Genomic DNA, 25,101 nt, shown 5'->3' on the forward strand with positions numbered 1-25,101 from the left:
GTACAGGAAGATGGTTTAATGTTAAATCTGGTGTTAAATTGGATGTACATAATCCCCTCTGTTATTCATTATCTATATGGATCACATTATGAAGGAAAGTGGTATTAAACATGATATGACGATTGGAGATGTTAATGTCAGCTCTTTGCTTTATGCAGACGATGTTATACTTCTAAATAAATCCGCTACAAGTCTGCAAGATTGCATGATTAAATTGAATAACTGTTGTAATAGATATGGTATGAAGGTCAGCAATAAAAAGACAAAGACAATGAAAAAGGCAGAATCGTTGAAAATGTCAACTGCATTGTGAACGGAGAACCTGTGAAACAAGTAAAACATTTCAGCTATGTAGGCACGATTTTTAGTGAAGATGGTAAATTAAATATGGAAATAGACAACAGAATCAACAAAGCTGGTATGGTAGTTAGTCAACTGAATAAATTCATATGGAATAAGAGAGAAATTAGTCGGAACACTAAATTAGCTATACAAGACTATACAAATTAAAACTGTTCAAACCAGTTTTAACTTATGGATGTGAGAGCTGGGTCAGAAGTAAAACACTTAACCAAAGACTAGAGACCGCAGATATGAGAGCCCTGAGAAAGATTATAGGCGTGAACAGATGGCATCAATGGCAATATCATATTAAAAATGAGGATATTAGGAAAGAACTTGACATTGTCAATATCCAGGAATGAGTTAGCAGAGCTAATCTCAGGTGGTATGGTCACTTAAATAGAATGGGCGTGGAAAGATTAGCAAAACAAGTGTTCTCTGCCAGATTGGCACGAAAATGACCCAGAGGAAGACCAAGATATAGATGGATTGATATGATACAAAGTGCCTTAGACGATAGAAATATAAGATCTGATAATGTTGGAGTCTTGACAAGTAACAGACTGATTTGGAGGAAAATTGTAGATAGGAAGTTAGTAATGATGTAAATTTTTCATGTAGTACTATCATATCCTGTAAACTCCTTGAGAGTACATGGCAGGAATTTGATGATGATGATGATTCTGTGGGATTGGAATTATCAGTGCCGGCACGGGTCTTGCGTGAAGCGGGCTAAGGAATTATCAGTGCCCTTGACCATGTTGTTTAATCTGAGTCTTGGATCTGGTTTAGTCCCGAAGGCGTGGAAAGAGGGAAAAATAGTTTCACTGCATAAAGGAGGATCCAAGACTACGGTTGCAAATTCTAACCGATCAGCATATCAGGAGTCGTTGTCAAGGTCTTGGAGAAAGTAGTCAAGGGAAAAATACAGGAATGGATTGAAAATGAGATACTGTACAGGGGACAGCATGGCTTTGTGAAGGGTAGATCATGCCTCAGTAACTTGCTCAAGTTTTATAACACAGTGACGGCTGAACTGGATAAGGGTAATGGGTTTACAGTGATACTGCAATACCTGGCAAAGGCATTTGACAGGATACCACATTGGATTTTCTAATCCGTAAACTACAACATATGGGAATGGATATAGGGTTGGTGAGATGGATAGATGGGTGGTTGATGGAGAGATATCAAAGAGTAGTTTATTCAGGAGTAGAGTCCAAAAGATGGCCTGTGACTAGTGGTGTGCCGCAGGGTTCTTTTCTTGGGTCACTGCTGTTTAATTTGTTCATTAACGATATAGGGAAGAATCTAAGAGGAACAGTTTATTTGTTCGCTGATGATGCAAAGTTGGGTAGGGCGATAGTGAATGCCGAAGATATCAAAATCTTGCAGGACGATTTGGATAGATTGGAGTTATGGGCCAATTGGTGAATGGATGTCAATTTAATGTGACAAAATGTAAGTTTTTCATTTTGGGGTGAAAAGATTAGCAGCAGTATACCACATTTGGAACTGTACTCCAGGAGATTGATGAGGCCAGGGACTTGGGAGTGTTGGTGGATAGGGAGATGAAGTTTAGGGGGCCCATTGCAAAAGTAGCTAAATCAGCTCATCAACTCACTTGGTGTTGAAAAATACCTTGATGAGCAGAGACAAGCAAGTTATTGTACCTCTGTACCAAGCCTTGATAAGAACTCATCTCAACAACTGTGCCTAGATTTGGTCACCTAGGATCCTTCTTGATGGGGAGGAGCTGGAGAGGATCCAGAGGCGAGTTACTAAGATGATAGCAGGTCTATGGAATGAACCATATGAGAACAGGTTGAAGATTTGTGGGTTACAGAAATTAGTTGATAGGTGGAAGAGGGGGAGATATGATTGAGACGTTCAAATGCTAAAGGGTTTCTATAGGATTAATTCAGAGGATATTTTTGAGATCAGGACTGGTGGTGGGAGAACTAGGGGGACACCTATGGAAGCTGGGCAAGAGTGTGGTTAGCAGTGGTGTCAGAGCTGGGTTCTTTACTTTTAGAATGGTAAATGAGTGGAATAAGCTGCCATAGTCTGTTCTGGGTGCAATGACAGTGAGTGAGTTCAAGGCAAGATATGATAGATACTGTGAGAATGTCGTATAGTTGTGTGGGCATGATGTTTAGGGCCTCCCTCGATGAGTCTAAGGACTCCCTGGAGTCGCCCGTAATAATAATAATAATGATGATGATGATGATGATAGGCTGGAAATTTGGGAAGATGAAAATGGCTATCACTTTGATGTTAGTAAGTGTAAAGTTATGCACTTTAGTGTGATTAGATTTCCAGCTACATATTATATCAGTGGGGTAATGCTACAAAAAAATTAGGCGGCAAGGAATCTTGTCGTATTGGTGGATAGGAATCTGAAGTTCAAAAGTCACATAGCAAAAGTTGCAAATACAACTCCGAGGATAATTGCAATGATCAAGCAAACCTTGACATGTAAGGATAAGGGTGTCATTTTGTTTCTATTATAAAGCTTTGATAAGACCAAACCTGGATTATTGTGTTCAGATTTGATCTCCCATGTTCCAAGTGGATAAAAGAATCTGTGGAAAGTGTGCAAAGATGAGTTAAAAATATTATATCCGATTATGGGATTTAGATTATGAGGACAGATTGTGAGTATGGATTGCAGACTCTGGTTAACAGGAGAAAGAGGAATGATATGATAGAGGTCTATAAACTTTTGAATGGTTGTTACAGGATATCGTCTGATGAAATTTTTCGTTATATGGAAGGTGGAGAGAGTCCTTTACTCCCTGGAGGTCTCAGATAATAATAATAATAATAATAATAATAATAACAACAACAACAACTCACCTTTAGTCAAAAGATACCACATCATGGACGAGAATCGAACCCAGGTCTTTCTGACGAAAGGGCTTTGTTTATACCAACTGATCTACGGAAGATCATCCACCAGTAACCACCTACCATAATTATTTTTCCTTTTGCCTGCACATAGCAGAAAAATTCCTTTGAATTAGCTTTGACCTGACTGGCCAAAAGAAAAGATATTCTATCTTTTCTTTTTTAACCATGCTTGTCACTTTTCTGGCCTGCACTTTTATTTTTCATGCATCTGTTCACTGTGTTGTACTATCTCCATAACAACTTCTTTTGTAACACAGCTTTGCTTTATTTCACTAATCATCCATCTCACTCCTACTCCTATTTATTCGTTTAACTCTTGGTATGCAGTTATGCATTGCTGGTGTTAGATACTGCCTTATCATTTCCCATACGCTGTCAACATTATTTCTATACAATTCATCAATCCAATGTATCGATGATAGTTGACTATGGAGATTTTGATAATTACCCACCTTACAGTTCCACATATAGATCTTCTTGATAACTTTTTTCTGTTTGACTACCTTTCAAACCAATACCTCATGATAACTTTCACTAACAGATAGCAGTATTGATGCCTCATTCACAATAACATCCTGTGAGGATATCACCAAATGTAACATAAATCTCATGTTGCTTCCATCACATGCTGCTTTAGATAGTTATCCTGCAGAAACTCAACAAATTCACTCTCCTTGTTATTACACACTATCTCTTTTTTCCAATCCACATTCCTGTAATTAAAATCTCCTATTAGGATCATCCTCCTTTTACTTGTCCAACTAATTTGTCTACACATTTCACAATCAATACTCTCCAAATTCCCTGGCCTATAACAGCATCTTATTCGATATACTATTTAATTGATCTCAACTTCACACCAAACAGCTTCAAAATCTTCACACGTACTACTATTTTCCACTTCGACTCTTGAAGGACACAATTTTCCTCTGCTACCATTAACAATACTCCACTTCTTCTCCTTTCAAAAAATTCTGTATATCACCATTTCAAGTCCTGACAGTATATCATCCTTAGTCAGCCAAGTTTCACTTATGCCAATTATCTTGGGTCATACTGATTCAATCAATGCTACAAGCTCTTCCCCTTTATTTCTGATACTCCGTACATTAGTATACAAGCATAACAATTCTCCATTCTTTGAGGCCATGGAAAATAATGGATTATTCAACCTGCAAATATCTGTAAGCAAAAAGAACAGCCCTAAATTATTTGTATTTGGGATTCTTAATGGATGTTTACATCTGAATACCCAATAAGAAATTTATCTTTCCTGAATGATAAACAATTGCTTTAAAAACAGCTGAAATAAAATTTAAACACCTAAAAAAGTTAATTATTATAAATGATCAAAATATTTTATATTTTACTAATTAAAATTACCAATATAATTAAGTTAGTAATAAAATAAATATATACAAAAACAATCCCCTACCTGTTGCTTTAATATTTCACTAGGAAGAGTTAGCTTTCCTTGTAGAAGTGCATTTACCTGCTGAAGTCTGGTAGGTGGTTCTGGGGTGGTAATATAAAAAACTTTTTTCGAAGAATCAATACTCCGAACAATACCTAGAATACACACAGTTAAAATTAAAGAAATTTTTTTGCAAACAGTATTTTGTTATATCAGGTTTACCTAATTTTCATTTTAAACAATGAACATATTTACAATTAATATAAACCGTCCTTTAAAGAGATTGCATACAAAATCCTTTTCTACATAAAGGAAGGATTCAGTACTATTTTTGGTGATTGCATGTTACCATACATTCCAATACCATACGTTCAAACATATGTTCCAATACCATACATTCAGATAATGTTTCAACCAGAATTCAGAAAAATCGATTCAGCCAAACAATAGTACCCACCTACACTAAATTGTTCATTTTTTTTTTAATTAAAGAATTTTAAGATATTTTCAGGGAATAACGCAAAACATTTCAAATATATCAAAGGCGGATAGGATATGATACGCTATGAGGGCAACATGGCTCTGTAAAGGATCAGTCATGCCTTAGTAATTTACTAAATATTTTTATAATGGAGTGACAGCTGAATTTGTTAAGGAAAATGGCTACACAATGATTCTGGTGGATTTTGCAAAGATGGATATAACACTGGTTAAGTGGATAGGAGCTTGGCTGCTGGATAAATATCCAAAAGTGATACATCAAGGTGAAAAAGGTGTCACAATAGTAACAGTTAATCAAGGTGATGTGGAGAACTTGTAGGATGATTTAAATAGGCTGTCAGTATGGGCAAAAGATAATGGATATCAGTTTTCTGTGGAGAAATGTAAAGTTATGCACTGTCAGATAAATGATTACAAGCTGTGTACCACGATGGAACTGGAAATAGATGAAACTAGAGCTCTATGGGTGATAGTGGACAAAGAGTTGAAGTTTAGAGGGCAGATTGCTAGGGTAGCTCATAAGATTACTTGGCTATTGAAGAACATACTAATAAGTACAGATAAGGAAGTTGTTATTTTTCTTTATAAGGTTCTGATATGTCCACATCTGGATTACTGTACTTAGTAATCCAGACTGGGGATGTTGGAGATGAGAAAGTGGTGGAGAGGATTAAGAGACAAGCAACCAAGATGGTAAGTGGTCTGTGGAGCATTCCCTATGAGGATAAATTGAGAGTATGTGGACTGCAGAAATTGGTTGGTAGGCAAAAAAGATGGATAAGATAGAAACATTTAAGTTGCTTAAAGGGTTTATAGGATTGATGCATGGGAAATGTGCCAGCACTTAGCTAGAGGGACAGAACAAGAGGTCATACCTGGAAGTGGAGTAAAAGTGTGGTTAGTAAGTGTGTGAGGGCTAGATTTTTTACTTGGAGAGTTGTGAATAATAATAATGATAATAATAACTCATACAAAATCATACCACTTATATCGCCAAAATGAAGCCTATTGGTTCTTTATATTTCAGTAACTTAATGGTTGCACCTTTTTGACCTCGTATAGCAGAGTATATAAGTTCTTTTCGCTATACCCTTTGGTATCTATTTGGTCTAGCTACTCACTGATGAAGCCTCACAAAAGGCTGAAACCGGTCTGGGTAGTGACCTCCCACCATAATGTAATAACAGCATACATTTCCTAGGAAATGTGTTTTTACATTATGGAAAATACCAAGAATAGCGATCAGAACTTTACCACCTTTGCTGCGAGTTGCCCGAGATTGTACTACGTACTAGGACTACTTGCATTAGCTCATGCTAGTAATCACCGATACTTTTATAGTTTATTTTTGATTCCAATCTTTGAGTTTCTTATTCGGTTTTATACAAACATCAATGACTGCAATGGGATTTGAACCTGCAACCAGTTCAAATGTTTGAGAATGGGTATGCTAACCACTATGTCAACCAGTCAAGTCTAACATTAGGAGAGCAATAAAGATAGCAGAGAATGGGGTGGAGAGAGAGAAATTTTTAGTTGGGAATGTTCTGATTTGAAATATCAGAGCAGACATATGCACAGATACTACCTATGAGAAGAAAAAAAAGTGAGTGTAAATGAAAAAACCAATTTATGTATGTAATAATAATAATAATTATTATTATTATATCCTTTTGGTTATTAGTTGGTATCCTTCTGAGTCTAGTTTCCACTGATGACATTTATTAATGTTCATAATTGGTTTGCTTACTTTCTAGAAAGTAGAGAGACTGCTCAGTGGTGAGTTTTTGCCTGCCACTGAGTTCCCTGTCCTGGAGTGATGAGTTTAGTAGTGATCCTTTAGGGTCACTCAATGAGATTCAGAGTGATTGTAGATCACTCAGAGTTTTTGGAGAGGTATCCCTGTATATATCTTTATTGAGATGTGTTAATAACTCAATAAAGGTTGAAAGTTTGAAACTGGTCTAAGTAGTAGCCCTTCCCATAATGCATAGTACACCCAATTCTTCCACATTTACACGGTAGGTTGATTCGAGAAAAAATCGTGTAAATGAAAACCGGGTAAAAAAGAATACGGTGCATATGAAAAAAATAGAAGAATGGTTCCAGATGTGAAAACCTGATACGAACAATAAGCTATTTTCAAACAACACACACACACACACACACACACATATATATATTTTTTAAAAAATAGATTTAATGACTTAAAAAACCGAGATAACTTATAAAGATTTTAATGAGAATAATACAACTAGTTTCGGCTTATAACAGCCTTCATCAGGTATTCATAAAGGAAGAGAATAATAATAAACATTGAAGTATCTAAAAAAAAATTGGAAATTACAGGTAAATATTGCCACGCATAATTGATACATAAAAAACATTGTATTTTTTCAAGTTGTTCTAACAGGCATGCCATTGTTTATTGCAAGTGTGCGTGCAGGCTCACGTGAACGCCAATATTGAATAATTGCAGCATGGCTATCTGGGATGTTATAACTCAAATTGTTGTTTAAGTGGACAAGATTCAGCAGGATTTCCCTTGATTCTACGATTTTTCTCTCAAACTCATCATCACAGCAAAAAATAATTTCTGATCTATCCCAGCAAACAGAGTGGTTTTGTTGATCATCATTAGGATTGTGTGAAAAAAGAACATGACTGGATAACGCAGTTGCATATGATCTTTTGTAAGAGATGTCTCTCTTATGCTCTTCTATACGTTGTTCAATAGATTTGTCAGTTTGTCCAAAATAAGGGATATTGCAATCGCACCATAATTTATATACACCTGGATATTTTAGAAATTTATATACGAAACTAGTTGTATTATAAGTTTCAGCTTATAACATATAACCTATATGTTATAACTTATAACATATTCAGCTTATAAATATAACCGAGATAACTTATAACATTTCTTTATAAGTTATCTCGATTTTTTAAGTCATTAAATCTATTTTTTAAAAATGTATCACAACAACCGAGTAGAAGCCTATGATCACATCTATAGCCTAAATGATGAGGCATCTCTAATTAACATAAAAAGGAATTTTAAAAAAACATTGAAGAAAATAGGACCGAAAATAAACAGGTTAGTATTCCTCAAACATTGTAAGTTCCATACGGTTTTTCCTAATTTCATCTCTTTTCAAGAAAAGATAACAATGGAACACGCTAAAAGAATTTATTGTAAAGCTAAGATGGATCTCCTCAGCGAAAGAATTTCAGACACAAAACGTTGTTTAGCTTTTTTGTTCAGCACTAAACGATCTTTAACTCAAAAACTTGAAGAAATTATGGATAATGATAACTTACATGATTTTATCATTAACAGTGAAGCACAAGCCACACGAATACAAAATAATAATAAGTATACTCTTATCAGGAAATTTAATAATCTAAATAGGATACAAAACAGATCTGATCATAGTGAAGCCCATATTAATCCTGAAAACGTTGTAGTGAACAAATCTTCTCATATTTTAACGGATGCGGAAACGGATATTCTTAGCAAAGGTCTCAATTTCATTCCCTCATCAAAATTTATCCCTAAAGAATCTCTTCTTACAAAAATAGAAAAGGCAAGTTCACTCGTTCCTAATCATTTGGCGAAACTTCTTCATACTGAATCGATTTTCATTATCAATAATGCTAAACCTCCAACAGATAATATTTCTCTGGCTGAAAGACAAGCCCTAAAAAATCTTAAAAAGAACAGTAACATTATTATTTTACCTGCAGATAAAGGCAATTCCACGGTCATCCTCAACTCTGAAGATTACCATAACAAAATGCTTCAATTACTTGAAGATAATTTGACATATTCAATTCTTCAGGAAGATCCTACAAGAGAATTACAAAACCATACAAACAACTTGTTTGTATTTAACAACTTGTTAAAGACTACGAGTGAACTTCCTCATAATGTTCGCCTCTCTTTACACTCTCTACATCCTCTTATCCCACGCATCTATGGAGTTCCCAACATACATAAAGAAAACATCCCTCTTCGCCCAATTGTGGAAGGAATTGATTCACCTACGTATAAACTTTCCAAATATCTAGCAAAGTACCTCAAGTGTTTCTCCAATAAATCTTCATCTTTCATCAAAAACACTACAGATTTTGTTTCTCATATAAAAGATATTCCCATCAATGAAAATGACATTCTAGCAAGTTGACATTATATCTTTATTTACTAACTAAGGAAATAAAGATATAATAATATCTTTATTTACTTAGGAAATAAAGATATTATTATATCTTTATTTCCCAGACGAGGTACTTACATTACTAAAGGATGTTTGCTTTATTAAAACATTGCATTCATTCTGGTTACTTCAGATATCAGGACTCCATTTACCAACAAGGCCTAGCAATGGGCAATCCTTTCTCCCCAGTTCTAGCTAACATCTTCCTTGAAGAATTTGAAACGAAAGCCATATCTTCCTTCTCATTTAAACCAAAAGTTTGGAAACGATATGTTGATGATATTTTCATTATTTGGAATCACGGGTACAAATCTCTCAGAGATTTTCTTCATCATCTTAACATGCAACATCCTAATATAAAATTTACTGCTGATCTAGAAAATAATAACTCCTTACCTTTCCTGGATTACACGATGCTCTGAAAGATTAAAAATCTCTATATACAGAAAACCTACTCATACCAATAGATATCTGCATAATCTTTCTCATCATTTTCCACCACAAAAACATGGAACTATATCTACCTTAGGACACAGAGCATGCTCTCTCTTGAATGAACCAGATGAACTACAAAAAGAAATAAATCAGCTCTCTCTTATCTTTAAACAAAATAGATACTCTGAAAAAACGATTATGAAATTTCTTCTGGATCCTTCTAGACAGTGCACAACAGAAACTATTAATTTTAAAGGTAGCATCTCCATCCCATACCTTAGCACAGTCTCTAACAAATTAGCTAAAGTCCTTAAAAAATACAACATCAGGACGTTCTTCACCACACTGCTTAAAATCCATTCTCTAATCAGCCATCCAAAGCCTATTCATCACAACCTAAAATATCCAGGTGTATATAAATTATGGTGCGATTGCAATATCCCTTATTTTGGACAAACGAACAAATCTATTGAACGTATAGAAGAGCATAAGAGAGACATCTCTTACAAAAAAGATCATATGCAACTGCGTTATCCAGTCATGTTCTTTTTTCAAAATCCTAATGATGATCAACAAAGCCACTCCGTTTGCTGGGATAGATCAGAAAATATTTTTCGCTGTGATGATGAGTTTGAAAGAAAAATCGTAGAATCAAGGGAAATCCTGCTGAATCCTGTCCACTTAAACAACAATTTGAGTTATAACATCCTAGATAGCCATGCTGCAATTATTCAATATTGGCGTTCACATGAGCCTGCACGCACACTTGCAATAAACAATGGCATGCCTGTTAGAACGAGTTGAAAAAATACACGTTTTTTATGTATCAATTATGTGTGGCAATTTTTACATGTAATTTCCAGTTTTTTTAGATACTTCAATGTTTATTACTATTCTCTTCCTTTATGAATACCTGATGAAGGCTTTTATAAGCCGAAACTAGTTGTATTATTCTCATTAAAATCTTTATAAGTTATCTCGGTTTTTTAAGTCATTAAATCTATTTTTTAAAAATGCATCACAACAACCGAGTAGAAGCCTACGATCACGCACACACATACATATATATATATATGCATCTCTTAAATAAAATAGTGTGTCATCACTAATAAAACAGAAATTTGAAAAGGTCCAAATACACCCACGCATATGGTTATCAGTTAAATTTTATTTGCCACTTTCAGACAGTAGCCACATTCTTTTGTGTGAGACTGGAATTAAATCACTTCCATCACTTGAAACACTTTGGCTGTCCTGTTCATACTGCAATGGCGAAACGTTTTCTTCAGTAAAAGGAACTAAATTAGCACTAATTTTCAATAATTCTGAAGGTTGATTTTTTTTTTTTTCACCATGAACTTTATAATTAATCGTTAAAATCTTGTTCTGACTAGATCTTTGTATAATTCTTCATATCGCACTATACCTTACTTCAGTTCATGTTTAAACTGTTCAGCTTGTTCAGTATTTGGATCATGTGTAAGAAAATTACTTTGCAATTTTACTAGCCATTTGAGGCCCTTCTTTAATTAATCCTGCAGTGAGTAGAATCTCTTCATCATCATCATCACTTTTTTCTTTTTCATCAAGATTCTGAAGGACAGCTATTATTTCATCATCACTAACAGCCTTGTCAATTCTTCAATATCTGCAGACAAAAAATCATTAAATTCTTCTCTGCTAACTGCATGTGCTAATCTGATAATATTGGGATATTCAGTTGTATGCAAAGATACAGGGTTTTTCCTTTTTATACATTCTGGCCAAGTAACTTTCCAGCATGCATTTAAAGTTAATAGTTTCCATTCTAATAATGCCAACTTAGCAAGTTTGATGCAATCCAAAATATAAAATTTCTTCCTCACATCAATAACTATCAGTAAATTATCCTTATCTAGTTTATCCAAAATGTATTGGAATATTCTTCTTATGTAGTAAGTTTTGAAGGTAGTGATCACACCCTGGTCCAGTGGTTGTATTAAGGATGTTGTATTAGGTGGCAGAAAACAAAATTCCACATTTGGGTGTTCTAAAACAGGATGGAGAGGCACACTGTCTATAATCAATAAAATTTTAAAGTCCAGATTTTTTTCCATCAAATAGCATTTAACTTCTGGAACAAAACATTGATGGAACCATTCATTAAAAATTTCTTTTGTAACCCAACCTTTTTTTTATTTGCCTTCTGGTAACGTGTTGTTAATATATGATCTGAAGCATTGCTGCAAATAATAGTCACACGATCCTTGGATGCCTTAAAGCAACCAACACTTTTTTGTGATTTTGCTATATAAGTTCTACTTGGCATTTGTCTACATTCTGTAGTGTAGAGTAATCCCTGATATTTAAGACATGGAAAGAGTCCCCCCCCCCACCCAAATTCAAGTTTAAGTATATATGTACCACACTAGGAAATAATAATTATAATGGAAATATCCTTTTTAACAGAACTGAATTCATACAGAAATATTAACAATAAGCACCATTTGAACCATGTTAAATCAAAATATACATCGTAAAAATAGAACTGAATTGCTTTTGTTTTCTAAACCATGTTATTTCAAAATGTAAAAAAAAAAGCCATGTAAAAAAAAGAGAATTAGCTGTATTATACTTGTCCCAAAGGAGATGTGCTTTGCGTTATGGAATACTAAGGCAATTGATGTAAGGCTTCTATATACAAGTAATGCTGTTGTGAATATACTTCACGTACCAAATTTGTTGGCTTACACTTGGATTAAGGATTAAACTAAGAATATAATTTCTTGGCTTCTTTAATTCATTCTCCTTCCTAATGCCTATAATATGAGGGTCCCAATGTACTGACCAAGGCAACAAGTTCTACCTCTTTGTTTCTAATACTCCTAGCATTCATGTAGAGACATAATAAGTTACCTGCATGCTTTTTTGCATACTCTTGTCTGTAGACTGCATGACACAGTTGGAGAAGATGTGCTTATCTAGTGCCTTACTTATGCAAACATTTTTGCACATGCTTAATAGGTCCAAACCAGATGAACACAAAATTGATCTCTCTGCATAATCATTTCCATAATAATAATAATAATAATAATACCTATTCCACCATTAATGCAGTTACATTAATGTAGTCGCTCTTACACACAGATTCTCACCATTTCTTCCATCATTATTCAGTCTCCACAATATATTTTTCATAATATAACTGTAGATATATTGTTAAGTTAATGCCACTGTTGAAGATATAAGAGAGGATAACCTGATGTTTGAAATATCCTGATTCATACAAATCATTAGACAATTAAAAACTTAGAAGTCTGGAAAGATTCAAGAAACTTAGACAGAATAAGAAAAAATGAGCAGAACAAGGAGGAAAGCATTGAAGCAATAAAGTAAGAATGAATAATTATAATAACAATAAGGTCGGTCAGTCAGAATATAAAAATAAAGAAGTAATATGGTATGGTGATTCGATTAAGAAATTTGCACTTGTAGAGTCATTACACCAAAGTTCTCAGAGCAAAAATTAAAGATGTGGAAAATATAACAGAGAAACAAAAGAAAAGTAAAGATGGTATTATTTACTGGAACTAATGATTTAAGTAAAAATAAATATAATATGAGAGAGGAGAAAGATTATCAGCATTAGTGAAACATGGCTATCAGAGTCAGACGTAGTAATTAGAATTCAGTGTAAAGGATATAAAGGACAGAAGAGGAGGGAGAGGTACTACTAATGCCATGTGTCCAGCTAGGATAGAAAGCAGTAATAGTAATAATGTCCCAAGTAGCAGTGAGTTTGAGGCTATCTGGTGTGAGGATAGCCTCAAATAGCATGAAGGCATCATCAATTAAATTGATGGGTACTAAGCAAGCAATCATCATAGGTGACTTAAATTATCCAAACATTGATTAGGTAGAAGAAAAATATCATGATAATAATGAAGGAGAATATACTGAGCTGTTGCAAGACAACTTTCTCAAGCATAATAAATTTAGTTTAATCCTTTCAACATCTTTCTCAAGCAGTATGTAAAAGAATGAACTTGAGGTCAAAGAGTTAGATTTGATCATAGTCTCAGTTATGATTCTCAGTTAAGAATGTGAATGTTTTTGCTACCAGTTGGTGACTGATAATATGTGGACATTCCAATTACAATGTCCACATAGTTAGATGTTGTTACATGCTGAATTACAAAGCTAGAAATTAAAATAAACTCAGAAGAATACTAAGTCCAATGTTATCAGTTACTGAATAGGAAGGATATCTGCAATGCATGGGAAAGATTTGAAAAGGTGCTTAAACAAGGCAATACTTGAAAGTGTCCTAGTGATTTAAGAATAAATAGGATGGGAGTGAAAGAGATGTTCACCCTTAATAAGCAAGAGATCCAGAAGAATATGTGAAAGGAATATCGTCAGAATAAGAGTAAGAGGAGTTATGGAATTATGAAATATACAAATTGAAGCCAGAGAAATTACGAGTACTGTACAGAAAGCTAAACTGAAGTATGAAAAAAAAAAAAAAAAGGCTACGAAGGCTAAAGGTAATGAAAAATTATTTTATCACTATGCTGAAAGTAAAAGAAAAAATGAACATGTAAGGATAACTTTAGTGAATGAGATGACATTATTCAAATAATGAGGATCACTGCTACCACTACACTGGATGAAGTGATATAGGTAGATGAGAAGTAGGTTCTAGAACTGTTGCAAAACCTGGAGATCAATTCAGATAGGATATCAGTACATATGCTAAAGCATATGTTCAGCTGAAAAGGCTTGGCCCTTGACATGCTTGTATGCCTCGAGTCTCAGATGAGGAAAGATCCCACAGGAATGGAAAGAATGTATAACAGGTCCATTGCACATGAGTGAAACAAAAACTGATGTGTTTTACTATCAATCTATCATTATCTATGGAGTGGTGATAAAGATTTTAGGGAAGTTGGTAAGAACTCACATACAGAAATATGTTGATGGACAAGATATCAAGCAATGCCTTTGCAAAGAAAATCATTGGTTACTCAAGGGAGGCTGTCTCTAATGAATTTGCTCATATTTTATAATAATGTTAAGGCTGAGTTGGATAAAGGGAATGGATATACTTGATACCGTTACTTTGTTGAAACATTTGTTATATGAGTAGCATTCCCGATTGCACAGCCTATCTTTGCATCATCATCAGCAAATAACTGAACATCTCCAGTCGAGTCTTTCCCTATATCATTAATATATTTCATAATAATGTTTTACGGTATAAACACTATCAAGAGAGGAAAATATATATATTTATTAAATTCACTAATATTTTGCTGGTTTTCTAATCAGAATCATCAGAGCACAATTATAACTCAATAGGCACACAGCAACAAATTACATAACTGAGGAAAAAAAAAAATCAAATTGTGATTGACAATAGAACTAATGTTCTTACATGGCATCCTCTATGGGTCAGATAACCACAAAGTTAATTTAGATCTTTAGTTATAAGCATCATTAATAGACACATTGAACAACAGTTATACAATGCTTACAGAATGATTTGAATAAGCTGGAACAATGGACAAGCAATAATAGCTATCAATTCAATGTTAGTAAGAGTTATGCACTTTTGGCATGATGAGATTTCCAACAGCATATTATATTGGTGGGATTATGTTACAAGAAATTGATAAGGATAGTGATTGTGGAGTTCTAGTCGATAGGAGACTGAACTTCAAAGGTCACATTGCAAAAATTGCAAATACAACTTAGAATAATTGCAATGTTGAAATGAACATTGATATGTAAGGATAAGGAAGTAATTTTGCATCTTTACAAAGCCTTGTCAAAAAAGACAAAGACTATAGAAAGTCTGACTCTTTACAAATCTCCTGTGTGCAGATTTGGTCTTTGGATTTGGAGGAGAATAAAGAAGTTGTGGAAAGGATGCAAAGAACAGTAACAAAAGATGATATTGGGATTATGGAATATAGATTATGAGGACAGATTGAGAAAATGTGGACTGCAGACATTGGTAAATAGAAGAAAGAAGGTGATATAATAGAGGTCTGTAAACTTCTAAAAGGGTGTTTTAGGTTATCTGCTGTTGAAATGTTTTAAAACATTTCAGCAGTAGATAACCTAAAATATGGAAGATAAGGAAGGTGAGGAAAGGACATCCAATGGAAGTTTAAGCTTGTATGTAGTTAAGAAAGAAAGGAGAGCAATATTTTTCTCTCATAGAGCAGTGAGTGGAACAATTTGCATGTTGAAGTAATGAGTGCATGCAGTGTGAAGTAGTTTAAGAAAAGGTATGACAGCTGGTGTGGATGATCTACAACCTTCCTTGATGTGTTCTTGACATTCTGATGATAATAATAATAATAATGAAAATTATTATAAATAATCTTCATGCAATTTAATTAACAAACAAGCTTCTCATAAAAAATACATTCCAAAAATGAAATTGAAGCTATACAAATAAATTAAACTTACCAAATCCAAAACAAATATTACATGGACTCCCTATAACAAGCTTTGGCAATGTAGGATCATCACTTTCCACAATCTGCATAGAATAAATTTAACTGAATTTAATTAAGCAAATAAAATAAATGTGATATATTTTTGTTATGCTCTATTTTAATACAATAAAATGGGTGAATTTCATGGTTCTCAGTCAACTAGCTTTCTAAATTAACTACATTTTAATGGAACAAAACTTACTTTTGGCACAAAATCTAAGTTGACTACTTTTCTATGGAACTATGACATAATAATACACAAATGGAAATATATATGAAATTCAGTAGAAGAAACAATGCATGTAAACTACAGCCACATTTATAATTTGTAATGTACATAATGATATTAATTTATTCATACATATATTACTATTTTAGTCCCTAACTTTTACTAGTAATCTCCATAGAAAAAAAATGATAAAAACAAAAAGAAAGGTAAACAAACAAACAAACAAAAAACCTTTTGAAATGAGTACTGTATGTACCTTATGTCCCTGACATCTATTTAATTCTTCATTCCAATTAAGGAGAGTTTAGTTAATTAAAATACTTCTTTCTTTCATGCTGACTGCTGGGTAACCAGGAAAGAAAAAAGTATCTTAATTAACATGCTTCTTTCTTTCATGGTTCCCCAGCAGTCAGCATCCACTGTGTAGAATTATGGAGACACACATCTTTGTTAAAGCAATTACTTTACTTAAAACTAAGATAAAATAACACTTGACAATTTGATCTTTATATCAAAATCATCATCAGGAACACATGCAAGAGAAAGAGCAAAATTTAAATAATTGAAACAATAAATAAAAAACTTATGATGGATTATCACCTCGGTGGTGTTTCTGAATTTTCTTTCTTGCCAAGTTCTGAGATGGTGTAAGGAATGGATGCCTTTCCAATCAATTCTATAGCATGTTTGAAAAGCATGATCAGAAAGGTCTTTTCCATAATTAAGAAATTTAATTTAAATAAATTATAATACTGGAATAAACTCACATAAAATATTATTTTATTAGTATAATTTTCATATAAGTATCAAAAGCATACTCAGTACACGTAAAAAGCTCGAGCAATAACTAACAATTCCAAACGGTGCCACCTAATTAGCTAATGTAAGATTACTAAAAAAGGTCATTAAATTTACTAACTTATTAAAAAAATAAAATAATATATCTGATCTGACTCTGTAGCTTCCTCTCTTTGAGAGGGTTGCAGCAGATTACTAGGGAGATAGTGATGCAAGGTGGTGCCTTCCTTGCTGTATTTTTATGACTGTAGTCTGTGTGTTCACAAAATAATATATATATATATATATATATATATATATATACACACAATTAAATAAAATAAAGTTAGGAAAGATTAGCTGATTTAAAAAGTACTATTTCCCACACAGAGAATAGATGTAGACCATCAGATCTATTTAAGTTAGGAGAGTGAAGTAAAGTTTCACATGATTCTTTATAAAGCCATTCCATGAGGAACTGACTTCTGTGAAGGACTGTTGTTTTGTTACAATGAACACTGTGTCTAGTGTTGATAGCATGCTCCACAAGTCCAGACTGTTCAGGCTCAAGGTATTGAATATAAGACTTGTGTTCTGCTGGCCAAATAAAAGCAGATCTTCCCGTTTGTTGTCCAAAATAAGATAATCCACAAGAGCAAGGAATCTGGTAGACACCTGGATAATTGAGATGTGGAAGCTTGTCCTTTGGAGAAGATATGATCCTCAGAGATACTGACAATCAAAGTCATTTTTGATATAGCCTCCTTATTCATAATGTACCCCTAAAAGAAACTTCAGAACTCATTCAGACTCTTTATTCCCCCCCCCTCCAATTTTGAAAACACAACCCTAAACTCTGCCTTCTCAAACCCACAATATGGTTATGCTAATGCTGATGATGTATTCTCCATATGGTCACATGGTGGGATACATTAGAAATGTTTTTAGAACACCTCACCTCAACAGCCAACACCTGAGGATCTGTTTCAACCATTGAAAAGAAAACAATAACCGTCTGTCTACCCTTCTTGGACTCTAATTACTCAGCTACCTAAATGATCCTTATCCTTCTCAGTATATAGAAAAACTTTCCAAATTGGTAGGTACATCCACCCCATCACACTCCCAGCAGTATGCTGTTATCAAAACCTTAGCAAACAGAGTTAGAACCATCTGATTGGACCACAACAGCCTCTCCACTGAAATCAATTACATTTTTAGTCAATGGCTTCCCAACACTGCCAAAAAAATATATAATAATAATAATAAATAAATAAATAAACAAAGATTAAAAACACAAAAAAAAATCCACTGCCATTCTCTACATCTGAGACGCCTCAGAAAAAATTGCATGCATCCTTAAAACATCCTTTAGGCCTTACCAAAAAGTGGCTACCCTTATCTGCTCACCTAAATATCCTCTTCATCATCCTAGTGTCTACAGCATCCCTTACTCCTCCTGCAAAGCTAGAATACTTTGGACAAACAAGAATTGCCAATATCCATCTGGAAGAACACAGAAAATACATCCTTCATCTACACTACATTCATTCTATGGTGACAGACTATGCTATGGAAAATCATAGCAACCATGGAGGGTACCAATTAGGATTATAGGAAATCACTGTTAAAATCAGCCTGTGTTTGCCTTCCTTCTAGTGTGCTTGTGTGCATGTGCTCAATACAACTCTTTGTGTCTGTGAAGATGCCTCAGTGACAAAGACAAAATACTGGCTAAGTAATTTAATTAGGCTAAATAACTTAAGTTAGTTAATTATCATCTTTAGACATCTGTTTTATTCTTCCAATAAAAATTAATATAAGTGTTAGATTTGATCACAGTAACAGTAGGGATGTCATTTAATATGTGATTGTTTTTCCACCAGTTGGTGACAATGATCATGAATGAAATAGAAACTGTATGGATGTTCCAATTAGAACGAGTTACGTGCTAAACTACAAAGCTGTAAATTTATGAAAAACTTAACAGAATGCTATCATTGATCTAATGGAATTGCTTATTGAATGTAAAAAATATCAGTTAATGCATGGGAAGCTTAAATGAATCTGAATTATCTGAATGTGTTCCTAGAGTTAGAAGAACAAATAGGGTTGGAGTGAAATGGGTATACAATCTTATTAAGCAAGAAATCCCACAAGAAGATGTGGAAGGAATATCATGATAATATCAGTGAGAGGAGTTATGAAATACATAAGATACAGGGCAGAAAAGTTAGAAGTATTATATGAAAAGAAAATTTGGAGTATGAAAATAAATTGACTCCACAAAAGAATTTTATTGTTATGCTTCAAGTCAAAGAAATAATAAATGTGAAAGAATGATTTTAGTAAATGCAGACAGTACCTATGTGTTAGAAGCAGATGTGAATGTGCAAAAAATGAGAGCTCACCTTGCTAAGATCTATTAACCTAGTGTATGTAACAGTGTACACTGCTACTACTACTACTACTACACTGGATAAAGAGATAGATGTACATGAGAAGGAGGTTCAAGAGCTGTTTGCACAACTTGGACATCAATTCAGATATCCAGATGGGATATCAGAACACATGCTAAAGCATACATTCAGCCAAAATGTCTTAGCCCTTGACATGTTTATATACCTTGAGTCTCAGCTCAGGAAAGATCCCACAGGAATTAAAAGAATGTATGACTCCCATTGTACATAAGTGGTGTAAAAGCTGATGTATCTAACTACCATCCTATCAGCATCTCTGGAGTGCTGTTGAAGATTTTAGAGAAGTTGGTAAGAACTTGGTTGCAGAAATATGTTGACAGACATGTTATACTTTACAAAGAACAGCATGGGTTTACTAAAAGCAGGTCATGTCTGAAAAATTTGCTCTTATTTTATAATAATGTAAAGCAAGTTGGATAATGGGAATTGATACATTATGATTCTTTTGGACTTTGCTAAGGCATTTGATAGGACACCACATGAAAGACTGTTATATAAACTGGAAAATATGGGAGTGGAATATAAGTTATTGACGGACAGATATCAGAATGTGCTATATGAGAGTATGAATCTGTAAGATTTAAGGTGACCAGTGGTGTGTCCCAGAAATCAGTCCTTAGACCATTTGTGTTTAATCTATATATTAATGATATTGGGAAGAACCTGACAGGGGATGTCCATTTTTTTTTTCTGTTGTTGCTGATGCAAAGATAAGTAGATAGGTCAATCAGAGATGTTGTTGATATAAGCATTTACAGAATGATTTGAATAAGCTGAAAATGTGGGGAAGTGATAATGGCTATCAATTCAATATTAATAAGTATAAAGTTATATAAAGTTATGCATTTTGGTGTGATGAGATATCCAACGGCATATTATATTCATGGGATTATATCTGGAGAACATGACCCATCTAGAGGCCTAGGTGGATAGGAAGTTGAAGTTAAAAGCAAGTTAAAATTCAGAAGATAATTGTGATGATGAAGCAAACCAACATGTATGGATAAGGAAGTCATTTTACCTCTTTGCAAGGCCCTGATATGACTTCACCTTCTACTGTATGTCTATTATTTGGTCTCCTAGGTTCCAAAGGAATACAGAAGTTGTGGAAAGTGTGCCAACAAGAGTAGCAAAGATGATACCGTGATTATGGATGTAGATTACAAGAACAGATTGAGAGTATGTGGAAAACAAATACTAACAGACACATGAGAAATACACATGATATGATAAAAATCTATAAACTTCTGAGATTGTGTTATAGAATATCGGTTGATGAAAATTTTTATTATATGGAAGGTGGGAAGCAGACAAGAGGCATTTGAAAGTTAAGTTTGTGTGCAGTTAAGAAAGGGGTGAGAAGCCTATTCCACTCTAAAGTGAATTTGCCTGTTGAAGTGTGAATGGGTTTAAGAGAAGGTATAGCAGCTGCTGTATGTGAAGTATGTCCTCCTTCAATGAGTCCCCGACTCCTTTCAGGTCTGATAATGATAATAATAAATGTCTTGAACTGCAGAAAATTTCATGCAGAATAACACATGGGACAAATTTAAAAAATGAGAAATTTGGACAAAGAAACTTATTGCATCTATGATCCTACAGAAGGTTCCACTAAGTCAGGGTGAATAGAGATTTTATTTATTTATTTATTTTTTTTTAGTCATTACAGTAGGAATCTGGCATAAAGAAAAATCGAAATGTTGATTGTAGTTGGAGACTAAACAACAGACACAAATATTTTAGGAAAGTTTGGAGAAATGGTAAAGCTAATTATAATGATGAGTACCTCCTGGATTTCTGTTCGGGGCATGGATTTGTCATTATTAAGACCATCATTAAGGATATGCACAAATTTCACATGGAGAAAAGACATACATTAAGAATAGTCTATGTTTTTTGTTCATAGTAATGTTGTGGATAGAAGAATATACATAGCATTTGAGACAGGAAATCACAATTTAATTTTGAGCAAGGTAAAGATAAGTATCCTGAAGAAAAGAAATATATGTATAAAAAAAATTTAAAAAGAATCTAAGTCAAGCAACTTATGGAGTTGAAATCTAGATTGGAATATACAAATATTACCGGAGAATAAAAGTAAACTCAAAACAAAAATCAAACTTTAGAAGATTAAGTTGCAAAAATTGAGATAAACACTGAATCAGGTTAGGGATGCATACCAGACACCTCTAGACATTTTAGAGGACATATAGTACATTCATCAAGTACTGTATCATGTTCTGTAATTCAAATATTTCAAAGTAATACAGTGATTTCACTTTTCCATTTCTCGAGTGAAAAGATTTGTATAGTCAGGGCAATCAAAATTAAAGTATCTTAGTTTAAGGCCTTGTGGGACACCACTCAGTGATCCAAATGCAGCAAAACTTTGCATGAATACATTGTGCATCATGTGAAAGCAATATCTGAGAAAAAAATATCAATCTGTACAATCTACTGAATGTAGATGTAGTAATTTTTCTGTGTGTGTAAGAAGCAGAAAGGTGACACAAGCATAAATAACATATTTTTATCCACTTCCATTATACATTCACAGGCTGTGCTGTTCAATGTGCTCCACTTCCCGGTATGCCACAAACTGCATCCTTTGCTCAGTGTGTTCAACGGCAGAATGCAGCTGGTTGGGACTGATGTTGTGAGCTGCTTTATGCTGTCTTTCAGAGCTGGCAAGTTATCAGGATGAGCCCAATAAACCCTGTCTCTGAGAAATCCCAAGAGCCAGAAGTCACAGGGGGGGTCAGATAAGGTGAACAAAGGTGGTCATACAGTGGGAAATACATGGCTGATCACTCTGGCTTCCATAAAATGTTCTCGAAGAACTTCTTGTACAGATTGACCAGTGCATGGAGGGGGTGCCATCCTGCACAAAAATGACTGAATTCATGCACAGGCACTCATAAGCAGGTCACAGGACCTGACTGGTGAATGATGTCCTCAAAGAAGAATGGTCCAATGATAAACGAAAATGTAAACCCATACCAGACAGTAACTTTCAATGAATGCAAAGGAATTTGTTGAGTTACATGCGAGTTTTGCATAGCCCATACCTGGCAACTGTGGGTATTTTCGCAGCATTTGGATCACTGAATGACGCTCCACAAGGCCTTAAACTGGGATACTTTAATTTTGGTGCGTGTGTGTGTGTGTGTAATTAGCTAATTTTAATATCTCTGATAATTAAATCAAAACCAAAATTTTTTTTCCTGATATTACCTGTTTGGGATCCACCTTGCATAATGCAACAACACATCCATTAATTGCATAAAGCATGTGATGAGGAGCAAGATTGTCACTGAATAAATAAATTGCCAAAGATGACCATGGTACACTTCATAAAAAAGAAAAAAAAAAAAAAAAGAAAATCAAAATTACTCCTGCTAGGCCTTAAAATAATAATGCGACTAACAACATTGAGAAAGTCATTCATTATATTTCTCATATATTAATATTTACAAAAATATTCATTGCTACATGCAAAGGTATGAATACTAATTTCATCATTATTGGTATGATGATAAAATTACTACAGTAGGTTCTCACTACTATAGCAAACAACATTATAAAAACTCTTTACTATATCAAACTATCAAAGAGTCCCAACCAAATCTCATAGAATAGATCATTCTACACAAAATTCACCTATACTATAACAAACTGTTTTTGTGGTCCTATGTTTGCTATAATATGAAATAACCATACAAAGCTGAGATACAGAAATATATTATACCTTTCTGATTTAACTTCCCAAAAGGCAAAAGTGGATAAAGCACTCAGACCACCTTAGGATTTTTATGGATTAAAACATGAATGGCATCCGGTCTCTTATTATTATTATTAGTAGTAGTAGTACTACCTGAGACCTCCAAAGAGTCAAGGACTCATCGAGGGAGGTTATCATCATCCAAACCAGCTGTCATACCATCTCTTAAACTCATTCACACTAGATGCACTTACTACTTCAAAAGGCAAACTATTCCACTCACTTATGCTCTGTGAGAGAAAAATCTAGCTCCTATTCCCCTTTCTTAACCATGAAAAACTTAACTTCAATGGATGTCCCCATGTTTTCTACCCCAATCTTCCATAGGACAAAAAGTTTCATTCAACGATATCCTATAACACCCAATCAGAACAGTGTAAACCTCGATGATATCACTCTTCTTTCCTCATGTTAACCAGTCTGCAGTCGACATACTCACAATCTGTCTCCATAATCTAAATTCCACAATCCCAATGTAATCTTTGTAACTCTTCTTTGCACCCTTTCTACAGCTTATTTATCCCCCTGGAACCTGGGAGACCATTTCTGCACACAAGAGTCCAGGTATGGTCTTATCAAAGCCTTATAAAGAGACAAAACGATATCCTTACATGTCCAGGTTTGCTTCAACATAGCAATTATCTTCTGAGTTGAAGATAACTGTTATGTGACCTCTGAACTTCAGATTCCTATCCACCATTATGCCAAGATCAACCCTTGCCTCATCAGTTTCTTGTAGCATAATTCCATTAATATATGCCACTGGAAATCCATCATGCCAAAGTGCATAAATTTACACTTATTAACATTGAACTGACAGCCATTTTCTTTTCAAATCTCCAGCATATTCAAATCATTCTGTAAGTGTTGGATATCAGTAACATCCCTGATTGTCCTGCCTATCTTTGCATTATCGGCAAACAATTGCTCACCTCCTGTTAGACCCTTTCTAATGTTATTGATGTATAGATTGAACAACAATGGCCCATGAACTGAACCCTGGGGGTACACTACTTGTCACCTTGAATCTGGCAGATTCACACCCAACATATACAACTTTTTAATATCTGTTTGTCAACCATCCACTTATCCAAGTCAAGAGTTTATATTCTAAATCCATACTCTCCAGTTTATGCAACTTTCTTTCATGTGGTATCCTATCAAATGCCTTAGCAAAATCCAACACTATCATAGTGTATCCACTACCTTTATCCAACTCAATTGTAAAACTGTTTTGAACTATGAGCAAATAGTTAAAACACGATCTTCCTTTAGTAAACCTATGCTGTTCTTTACAGAGCATAGCTTGTTTGGCTACTCATTTCTGTATGAGAGTTATTTACCAATCTTTCTAAAATCTTCACCACCACACCAGAGATACTGACAGGTTGGTAGTTAGATGCAGCAATTTTTGCGCCATTCTTGTACAACAGAACTATCGCACATTCCTTCCATTACTTTGGCATCTTTCCTGAACTGAGGCTCAAGTTATACAAACATGTCAAAGGCCTAGCCAATTCAGCT

The 25,101-nt window shown here is 34.2% G+C and overlaps 1 protein-coding gene across 1 annotated transcript in view; it reads right to left on the reverse strand.

Moving 5' to 3' along the window:
• Positions 1-25,101, reverse strand: part of LOC150108389 (polynucleotide 5'-hydroxyl-kinase NOL9) — a 148,310-nt gene that overhangs the window by 7,204 nt on the left and 116,005 nt on the right. The window contains exons 11-13 of the mRNA XM_090415794.1: positions 23,031-23,145; positions 16,282-16,354; positions 4,691-4,824 (exon numbers count right to left, since the gene is read on the reverse strand). Coding sequence (XP_090271920.1) covers positions 4,691-4,824; positions 16,282-16,354; positions 23,031-23,145 — 322 coding nt within the window. The remainder of the gene's footprint in view (positions 1-4,690; positions 4,825-16,281; positions 16,355-23,030; positions 23,146-25,101) is intronic.

The sequence above is a fragment of the Typopeltis vanoorti genome, chromosome 3 (genome assembly GCF_054136105.1).
Source record: "Typopeltis vanoorti isolate ZY-2024b chromosome 3, IOZ_Tvanoo_1.0, whole genome shotgun sequence".
NCBI lineage: Eukaryota > Metazoa > Arthropoda > Arachnida > Uropygi > Thelyphonidae > Typopeltis > Typopeltis vanoorti.